A 10,874-nucleotide genomic window follows, 5' to 3' on the forward strand; every position below is an offset into this window, starting at 1 on the left:
CGATCCTCTTTTCGACGTCAGACTTTTGCCTTACGTAATAGTCAAGATTCAAACCTCTCCAGTTTTCTCAAAAACGTCCCTGGTGGCAGGTTTGTCCAACCCTGTCCCTTGCCTGGATTGGTGATTGTGCCCCTAGGTCTCACCTAACAAGCCTGACCTGTTGGGTAGTTAGGGCCAGGCTTTTTCTGACCTGTTGGGTAGTTAGGGCCAGGCTCGGGCTGTGTCACACCTTCTCAGTTGGTCTGGCTGCCTGCCCCCTCCTGGGATAAGGTGAGCATGTGGCCAGAACATATCACCGGGGGCCGGGGGCCAGGCGGCCCATTTCAAACAGAAACGCCACGGGCCCTCCTGCAGCAGAAGCCTACAGCACCAGGCTGTGGGAACGGGACTGGGCCTAAGGTCTGGAAAGGGAAATGTGGCTTGTGCCAAAAGCACCAGGAGCCACCCAGAAGTTTGGCAAAGAGTGACCTGGAGTCGGAAGAGCAGGTGGGGAGCAAGTTCACCCTGTGCAGCCACCAGGAAAGGACCGGCCACCACCCTTCCTGCTCGGAACCTGCCCTGGACACCTCTTTCCAGGTCCCTTCCCCTTCCTAGCTGTGCCCAGCGACCTTTCCCCAGATCTGCCACAGGGTTAGCAAGGGCCACCCCGAGTGCCTCTGGGGCAAAAGGCAGTTTCCAGAAGTATTTACAGATTAGTACAAGTGGATGCCAGTCTCATACCAAATCCGGGAATATTTACCGTGGGATGAGGACAAAGGCTGGGGTTCTCCCGCCTTTTAGAACAACATTCCACGGTCCGCCCAGGGCCAGGTTCCTGGGGGTTTGAACTCCTGAACTCACCCCTTACGTTCTAGTCAGACATCAAGTGTTTAATTTTTTAAAAAGTAAGAAAGACCAAGGCGTATTCTTCCCTTTCTGCCTCTGTCCGTGCCGCTCCCCTCCCTCGGGCCCCCTCAGCTCACCGAGGCCTTGTGACCTCACCCACCCCGGCCTTTTCGCCCCAGGGCCTCCCCAATCTTCCTGGCCATCTGAGTTCATCTTATCTCTGGCTCTGGCCCAGATATCACACTCTGGATGCCTCATGACTCAAAACTGTCTCTTCTTTCCCCTAAACCCTTCCCCACCCTGTCCCTGTCTTCCTTCAAAATTCCAGCATGTTTGTCAACTGCTCTCCTGCAGAAATGGCCAGGACGCAGGGCGGGGGCCCTGCAGAGCTGAAGCCCCCACCCCTACACCCAGCGTTCCCAGTCCCAGCCCTCACTCGGGTGTGCCACGGAGAACAGGCGGCCAGTGCCAAGGCAGAAACACATCTGCCTTGCTGTCATCAGAGCACCCCACAGTGTGTTTGCACCCGAATTTTCAGCCTGGAAGGCCTCCTCTGTGGCCAGCTCTGCAGCGGCCTTCGTCGGGAGGGGCTTTATTTTAGAGAGAGATGGTTCCAGCAGCGCTTCCTGTTTCTGACCGTTGGGGCCGCAACCCCACCACCCAGCTGGGCCAGCCCTTGGCCAGGCTGCACAGGGGACTCTAACTGGGACAGCATCGTGGTCCTACTCATGTGGGCAGAAAGCTCCAGGCTCCTCTAAAACCCAGCAGGCAGGGCCACCCTGCCCTTCCTGGAGTCCGGTCCCAGGATGGGGTATGGCACATTGGGAACCCGCTCAAGGCCACTCAGCTGCCACCCTCGCCTACCTGGGTTCTGAGACCTTCGGCCCCTGCATCACAGACCGCCCAGCTTTGCCTTCCTGTGGGGGCCACTCGGGTGGCAGCTGGGCCTGGGCTCAAATATGAAGACAGAAGCATGAGGAATCCCCCTCATCCTTCGGACTCTCGAACCCCGAAGCCCTGATCACGGCCCCTCCTGCCAGGAGTTCCATTCCTTCCATCCGAGAGCCTTAGGGTCCCGCTGCCGACTGTCACCACCCTAAACCCCTCGGCGGGCTTCCAAGGCCCCACTGGCCCAGCACGGGGGAGGCCTCTGCACCCCCAATTCCCCTCCCAAAATGCCTTTCCACCCTTAAAGGTGTTTTGGGGGAAGATGGTTGCCTCTCTCGGGGGGCTGTCGTGAGGCCCCATTCGTTAATACCTGGGAAATTCTTAGAAGTGTGGTGGGCACATAGTAAGCGCTCGTAAGTGTTGGCTGTTATTATTGTGTTATTTAGTTCCCAAGCCAGCCGGCGTGAACACTTTCTGTTTTGAACCCCTGCCACTCACTCTTCAGGGTCATCAGCCAGCAACTCCTAAAATGGGCCTCTGTTCTGTGAACCCAAAGATTGCCTGGACTGCTATCGATGTGTGGGCAGGTGCTCAGCTGACAGGCCCTGTGTGGGGCAAGGTCCGAAGACAGAGCCCCACCCACAACAACCCAAAGGAGAACCCCACTTTCATATTTTATGGTTTACAAAACGTTTTCACATCTATTTCTAATTTTGTGGAGAAGGCGGAGCAGAAAAAAATCATTCCCATTTTCCAAATGGGGCCCTTGACCCTCAGAGGCAACGAGTACCTTCCCAGGTCACACAACTAGTAGGAGCTTTGTCCTCAGCACCCAGTTGGGTCACAACTGGTTAAGCGCATCTTCCTCCTTCTGAAAAGAAGCCCAGATGCCAGAGGAATTAGAGACGGCCCGGGCCGCACAGTGAGAATCAGACGCCCTCCCCTTGCGTCTGGACTCGCTCCCGGGACGGAGAACAACCGATGTGTGGCCCTGAGGCCCAGCCCGTGAGCTCAGCTGCTGGCGGCCGCCTGGGTGAGGACGGCCTGACGAGCCCTCCGGGCCTGGGGGAGCCTCTTCCCGGAGCTGGGGCCGGACCTCAGGGCTCCTCGCTCCAGGGTCAGAACAGGGAGCGGCCGAGGCCAAACACGTGGCCACCACCCATCTCTCACCCTAGCATTCTGCCGGATGTTATGCCGTTTTTCAAATGGGAAAACTGGGGCTCAGAGAGATGTAACTTTCCAAGCTAGCAGATAGGGACGCCTGAGGGAGCCTGGATGACAGCCCGGGCCTCAGCCCTGGTCACCACGGCTGGGGCAAACTCACCCTGAGCCCTAGGCAAACACGGCCAGCCCTGCCCACCACCCCGTCCTGACACCCGGCCCGGAGGCGGGGCCCACAGGGTGCCTCCGCATCCCACTAGCCAGTTCACTGGGTTAGGGGGTCTTCCTTGCTGTCAGGGAGAAGAGTCAGGTCCTGGTCACAGTGAAGGCTCTCTGGGCAGAGGCTCCAGCAGGTCGGGGCCTGGAGGAGAAGGGGACAGGGCTCACTGAGGATGAGGGTGGGGCAGAGTGAGCAGGGATGGGGGTGGCAAGGAGCTGAGCACCAGACAGGCACAAGAGGGCACTACGTGGAGGGTACCCCGGTCGCCAGCCCCATATTCTCCCTCAGGGGTCATTTCTCTAGGCGACTCTTTTCTCTGATGATGAGAAGCCTGTGGGGCTCTGGGCAGAGCCAGGCTGAGGCAGAGCTGGGGGGCAGTGGCTGGTCCAGGCCCCGTGGGTGTGTGTGTGCAGATGGCATCCCTGTCTGAATCCAAGTTCATGGGCCCAGCAAGGGGATCGTTCACATTCATGTAACAAACATGACAGCCATAACCACAGAGTAAAAACACAATGAACTCAAACCCCACCTCAAACCCAACCTGCCCTCCGGCCTGGTGCTTCTAGAAGACTCTGTGAATTGCATTGTGGGACTGGTGCCTGTTTGCCCACCTACCCCACCCCAACAAACCCTGTTGCCTTCCACCTACCAGTCATTGGATGCATCCCCTCCCCCGTGCCCTCTGCCCCCAGTCCGGCCTCCACCACAGCCTCAACCCCTTCAATTCCTTTTCTTTTGAACTTTCTTTTTTTTAAATTTATTTATTTAAATTAGTTTCAAATATACAGTACATTGGTTAGACATCTATATAGTTCAGAAAACCGTCCCCCCATTTGCTCCCTCCCTCCCCGGGCCCTCCACCTGGCCATCATATTCATGCTGACTGCATTCCCTCTGCCATGCTCCCCAATCCCGTGACCATCCATCAACTGCTAATTTGTTCTCTTTAATCCTTCACCCTCTTCTCCCAGCCTCCCAACCCCCCTCCCCTCCATCTATCACTAAATTGTCCATTCTATTCGTGAGTCTGTTTTTGATTAGTTTGTTTTCTGTTCCTTAGATTCCGCATATAAGTGAAATCATATGGTATTTATCTTCTCTGTCTGACTTATTTCACTCAGCATAATAACCTCTAGGTCCATCCATGTCATTGCAAATGGTAGGATTTCATTTTTTTTAATGGCTGAGTAATATTCCATGATATATATGAACCACAATTTCTTTATCCAATCGTCTGTTGATGGGCAGTTAGGTTGCTTCCATATCTTGGCTATTGTAAATTATGCTGCCATGAATATTGGGGTGCATAGATCGTTACAAATTATTGTTTTGGTTTTCTTTGGATAAATACCCAGAAGTGCAATTGTTGGGTCAAAAGCTTTATGTTCATTTTTAATTTTTTGAGAAACCTCCGTCCTGTTTTCCATAGTAGCTGTGCCCATTTGCAAACCCACCAACAATGGATCCCTTTCTCTGCATCCTCTCCAACACTTGTCGTCTTTTGCAATACCTTTCACAGCATCCTGTGACCCAGGTAAACCCAAACGCCCCTCTGCACTCAAGGCTCTGGGTGGATGGGCCCCGCCCTGAGGTTCGAGCCCCGTCCAGCACCTCGGCTCCTGCCGTGCTGGCTTCTCGTACGTGCCCCGATCCCTCTGGCCACCAAGCTTCACGCACACTCTACCCTCTGCCCAAAAGGCTCTTTCTTCCTCTTCACTAGACGACGCCCATTGACCTCACAGAGCTCACCCAAGGGACGCTTCCTCCAGCACCCCAACCCCATGACCCCTCTAACGCGCCCAAGTCCCTCCTTCATGGGAATGGTCACCGTGGCGATTTGCATTTGTTTCCCACACTAAACGGTGTCCCCGGCGCCAGCACCAGGCCTGGCATGTGGCAAGACCTTAACGAACGAACGATGTACGAGGGAAGAGCAGACAGAGGTGCCAGGCCTCCCCCTGCCCTGCTCTGACCCTGACTCCTCCCAGCCTGTCAGACCCAGCTCGAAGACACCTCCTCCAGGAAGCCTCCCTGCCCGCACTCGGGAGTCGTCTTTTCCTCTTCTGAGCAGCTCCTAGGCGACTGCCCCGTGAACTGCGGTCGCCTCTGTCCAGCTGCCTCCCCACATGATTGGGAGTCCCTTGAGGCAGCGCCTTGGGCCTGGATGACCAGCGTCATTGCCCACACCACAGTCCTCCCTCCACTCAAGCCGAGGCCTCTGGAAGCCTTGACTTCCTCCCATCCCTGACTGAACTCCGACGGCCCCTCTGGGAGGGCTGGCTGGTGGTCTCCATCAGCCCCAACTTACAGGTCAGACCTCTGAGGCCAGAAGAAAAAACTCAACGTTCTGGGTATTCTAAATATCCACACACTGGGCACTGTAGCCTATTGGGAGGACAGAGTCCCAGAAGTGCCAGCTCGGGGCACAGACCTCTCCACGCAAGGACCAACCCTCCAGAGGAGAGAGGGAGAGAGAGAGAGAGAGAGAGAGACAGAGAGGAGACTTAATTACTTCGGTCAGTGTTGTAGTTTAAAACTTACCCTTTAGTGGTTTGGACCACAGAGAAATACATTATACATAAAACATTAAGGTGACATTTACAGTAATTGTTCTCTGTTTACCGAGGGCCTGCCAATCCCTTCCCAGTGCATAATCTGATTTGCCTTCAGATTTTTCATATGTAATTCTATGGAATCAACGTTTTTATTGGTTATAAAATTATTTTTAAAATAATTAGGGTCCCTAAAATAAAAAGGGTCCCTTTCCACCACCACCCCAGAAAGGGCAGGCGCTTGGGGTGAAGGCGGAAGGGCCAGAATTAGGTTCAGTCCCACCCAGCGATGATTGTTGAGACTCGCGGTGAGCCGGGGTTCCAGGAACAGCGAGGAGGACGCAGGGCCCAGAGATGGGGACGGTCAGTGGGATCTGGGCTTGCTCCAGGCAGACAGCAGGGACCAGGGAGGGGAGCGGCGAGGTGGGGCCAGAGCGCGGCGGGCTCCACCAAGGGGGCGTAGATCACGGGTTGGAGCCCTGGGTGTAGATCCTGGCGCCTCTCCTTAAGGACGATGAATCCTCGGGCAACTTTCTCCGAGCCTCCTTCCTCCATCTGTGAAATGGGAACAGGAATAGTACCCACATCCTCAGCTTTCGGTGAAGGTTAAAGAAGAGAATGCATTTAGCCCGGCACCTGGCAGAGGGTTGGTATGAGTCATTGCTGTTGTTGTCACTGTTCATGACAGATTCTCCCTAAGAGGCGGGAAGAGACTTCGAGGAAGGTTGCCTATGGCTTTGGTCTTGCAAGTAAGAAGGATTTCAGGAGGGGGAGATGGGGCGAGACAACTGAGCGAATTTCAGGCAATGGAGCAATTGCTGAGGCCAGGCCCGAGGCGTGAGCTGTAATAATTGTCACAGAAAACACTGAGCACGTCAATATTTAGTACGTGCTATACACATCATCCCCACTGATACTCACAGACACCTGGAAATGAACCTGGAGGGAATGCTTGGGGCTGGAGGATGAAAGGCTCAGAGCCCCATTCATTCACCCAATCCAATGAATATTTAATAAGCACCTACTATCTGCTGGGCCCTGGAGAATCATAGGTGAGCACGAGCTTACATTCTAGGGAGAGACAGATAATAAACAAATAAATACATAAACGAGATCATTTCAGATGGTGACAAAGCCTCTGAAAGGAGACAAAGCTGGATCCTGAGACCCACAGTGACCAGGGAGGGGACAACTGGGGATCGGGGAAGGCTCCCCTCAGAGGGGACTTATGAGCTGACAGCTCTATGACAACGATAGGAGGTAATCGGGAAACCATCTCGGCTGGAGCGTCCAGACAGAGAGAACAAGAGCAAAGGCCCCGGGAGAAGCCCGGTCTGAGTGGCCCCAGAGTCCTGCGTCACTGAGGGAGAGATAGGGAACAGGCCACCCTGGGTCGTGGACCAGGTGAGATTTCGGATTTTATTCCAAGCGCTGTGGGACGCCAGGAAAAGTTTATACAGAGAAGTGACCCGATCTGGTTTACATTTTAAAAGATCACTCTGGCTGCTCTGGGGAGAATTAACCTCATGGGGGGCACTTTGGGCGGAGACTCTGACCTTGGACGTGAACCCCTATGCTGAGCCAGAGGCCTAAAGAGGCAGCCCCGACACTTTCTGTCCCCTCAGGCCAGGCGCTCTGACTGGCACTGGCCTGGGTCACTGTGAAACTGTCCCTCGCCTGACCATCTCCAGCCTCTGAGATTGAATGATGAGTGTTCTCTCGTGATCATGTTTTCTGGCATTATGAATCCATCCAGAAAAGACCCACCGCTGACTTTAGAGGAAAGTGAATGACAGCCAGCGTGGTTGTTTTTCAGCAGTTTTATAAGCCCCAAGGGTCTATGAGGTTCAGAGCATAAATGCATTGAAGTGTGTTTGCTCCTAGGATGTTTGTCGGGTGCATTCAGAGCTGAGCAATACACAACAGAGCTGTGCTCTGCATTTCAAAACGGCAGGAAGACCCCTGCGCAGAGCATCTCAGAGCCTGGCTTCAAGTTCTATCTCTGCCCCTGACTCTGTGCCACTGCTCACAAGCGCCAGCATCTCTCTGAGCCTGAGACTCCTTCTCCAGAACATAAGAGGGTGGAGCAGATGTTTAAGATCACAGAGGCTGCTTTCCCGGAGTTCGTACTTGGATGAGCCAGAGGCAACTGCAGAGAACCACTTTGTGATCTGCGAGGCCTGGACCTGGCCTCTGCTGTGCTGTCAGCCTGAATGAACGGCGAGGACCTCACCTGGCCTCCCCGCAGTGGATGCAGCGGATGCAGCAGCGTGCGCCCAGCTGGCTCCCCAGGGGTACCGGTGGAGGAGATTCCTTCCAAGCTCTACACTTGCAGGGGGCAGTTTTTGAAACATTAACCTCTGTGATTTTCTCTTATTTCCCTTTCCTCTCTGGGTTCTTCCCCTGACTCAGGCGGCCCCGGGGAAGGGCTGTGACGGAGGGAAAAGTCTTTTCCTGGCTTTTGCAGTTCCATCTAGGCTTGGAAAAGCAGCCAGACTTCCAGAGCTCCCGTCACACCCCCAGACTAGAAAAGAATTCCCAGGGCTGCCAGCAGATAAAGAGCAGAGTGTCGCCACCCTTGGTGGTCCGTGCTGAAACCATCTTCCTGGCACCCATTCCAGGCGTGGGCCGTAAGCAGATTCAAAAACAATGATAGAACCCCCTAGATAGAAAGTATGCTTTATATAATCACCATCGCCAGCCTTTCTAAACCGTGTCAGTGGTAGGATGCTGCCACCTGAAAAATGCCCGAAGTCTAGTTTGTAAACATCCGCTGGTTACTGTCGAGGTTATTGCCTATCTTTTCATAAACGTTATATTCTTCTTGGAAATTGTTTCTAAGAACTCCCAGTTATAGTTGGTCGCCCACATGGTCGGTCGCTTTAATTCTGTCAGTTAGATCACTAGTTGTTTTTATTTGGGTTTCAAATTTGAGAGAAAGAGAGAGAGAGAGAGATGATAGATGATAGATGATAGATAGATAGATAGATAGATAGATAGATAGATAGATAGATAGATAGATAGATAAATAGATAGATAGATAATAGATAGATAGATAGATAGATAGATAGATAGATGATAGTTAGATAGATGATAGATGATAGATAGATAGATAGATAGATAGATAGATAGATAGATAGATAGATAGATAGATAGATAGATACAACAGATAAAAGAAGTTCTATTTTGCTTGTGAACACCTGTGTTTGAGGACCCTAAATCTCTCCGATGGACCAAAAGTGGCCTGGTGCCCAGAGGGGACAGCAGAGGCTCTTAGGTGGAGGACACAGAACCAGAGCCTCACTGGGCAACTTTGGGTCTCAGATTAAGAGCCAGAAGGAGTCTGAGTTGTCTCTCCCTGTCCCCATGCGTGCAAGACAACTGCAGCCCCACAGAGCCACTCGTCCGGCCAGCAGCAGAGCTGGGCCCTGACCCATGTCTGCTGGCCATGTCAGCTCATGTCCCAACGACAGCAGAAAGCAGGGCCATACAACCCACCATGAGGTGCTGGGGCAGAGGGGCCTCAGCGGTGACCTGCCAAGTCTTTGGTGGGAACCAAGTGCAGGGCAGGGAAGATGGGAAAGGGCAGAGATGGAGGCTGGCAGGGCCTGGGTGACTCAGCCAGAACAAAGAACCTGCAGAATTAGGCCATAAAGCATGCAAGCCTCCTGAGAAAGGGCAAGAAGTGAATCGTGTCATGTGCTGTCAACCCCTAAACCTGCAGCCCAGATCCCTAAAGTGGACTTGTCAAATGGGAGGGAACCAGTTTCCACCCTGCAGAACAGGGACTTACATCAACTTGACTGTCCCTGACCCTGGGAGGGAGGTGATCCCCGGGCAAAGAACTTGCTGGTTCTGCCTGGGAGCCCTGGCTTCCGGAAGACACTTCCCCAGCTCCCAGCCCCACCCCACCCTTTCGGCCCCTAAGTTTCAGCTCATCTATCAGCCTGGCTGGGGAGCCAAGAAAGTGCTCAGATCCTCAGCAGGTCTACACTGCTGCACCCCCGCCCCTCCCCGAAACTCCAGAAACACCGGAAGTCAGGTGGCTTGTGCCTAAGTACAATTTACAGCTGGTGGGTGGATGTTGGGTGCCCACAGGATGCCAGTTAGCAGCCCACATTTGCATTTGTGACAGTTTTCAGTATGTGGCCTACTGAGGGACAACTTGCCCTGGAGAAATGACCAAGATCTCTGCAGTTGACACCCACCCTCAGCAACCCCTGACACCCTCCCACGCCCACCTCCCCAGTCCTGACATTCACAACCAACCAACCCTCTGCCCTCGAAAGGGCAGGCTTCGCTTGGGAAAGTCAAAGTCTAAACCCAGGCGTCTCCCCCCAGAAGGCTCATATGTCACTGTGTGGTTTGTAATGGCAGAAAAACTGGAAACAATACAGGTACCGGTAACTTAAATTATATAACATTCCGCAAAGGGATATTCTGTAGCATGAAAAAAAAATCAAGTCTATCCATAAATGCCAAAGATTTGAAAGCTATCCAAGACATAATATCAAGTGGGAAAAGTGAACTCTAGAGCTGTACATGAAGAATGATACCGCTGTCTGCTGTTTATTCTGTAGTTGACACTCACCCTTCCATTCGCTCTCCAGCTTCCTCCCATATGCTCTGTGCCCCGGGAGACTGACCTCTAAAAATCGCAAAACCAGGGCTCCCTTGCTGGCTGAATGCTGGCTACAGATCAGAGGCTAGAACAAGAGAGCAGCGGAGATATTTCTTCCCTCTGACCCCTCCGTGCCTCTTCCGATGGTGGATGTGCTTTGCTGTGGCCCCAAGTCCTGGTATTATTGGGCGAGCAGGATGTGAGGCCCTCCAAGTTTTGATGTTCCCACCCCGTATCAGATTCAAACATATTAAAATACACACGCTTCTCACCATAAATATAATGTTGGCTATAAACTTTTGAAGCGGCTTGAATACGTTTAATAAATCTGATCCTCGGACTAGATTATGCCTTTGGTTCATACGATTTAAACTTGATTGCATCTGTATATAACTATATCATAGTTGAACTGAGTTGCAGTAAGCTGTTACTTAAATAGATATTCATGAATTACAATTTTGAGATTTTCTTTTTGTATTTTGGAGCCAACAGATACATGACAACATTTTAGGCCCTCTGAAAGCTCACAGGCCCTATGCCCCAAGGCCAGTGGACAAAATGGCTGGAACATCCAAAAGGTGCCACGCGAGGGTCAGCCAGGGGAGGC

At 52.9% G+C, this 10,874-nt stretch overlaps 1 protein-coding gene across 2 annotated transcripts in view; it reads right to left on the reverse strand.

Moving 5' to 3' along the window:
- Positions 1 to 5,566: 5,566 nt before the first annotated feature.
- The window catches only part of LOC111744944, a 66,281-nt gene continuing 60,973 nt past the window's right edge, over positions 5,567 to 10,874 (reverse strand). For both annotated transcript variants that reach the window (XM_023535678.1, XM_023535677.1), the window contains exon 3: positions 5,567 to 6,201. In XM_023535678.1, coding sequence (XP_023391446.1) covers positions 5,920 to 6,201 — 282 coding nt within the window. In that variant the 3' untranslated portion in view covers positions 5,567 to 5,919. The remainder of the gene's footprint in view (positions 6,202 to 10,874) is intronic.

The sequence above is a fragment of the Pteropus vampyrus genome, unplaced genomic scaffold (genome assembly GCF_000151845.1).
Source record: "Pteropus vampyrus isolate Shadow unplaced genomic scaffold, Pvam_2.0 Scaffold144, whole genome shotgun sequence".
Lineage (NCBI taxonomy): Eukaryota > Metazoa > Chordata > Mammalia > Chiroptera > Pteropodidae > Pteropus > Pteropus vampyrus.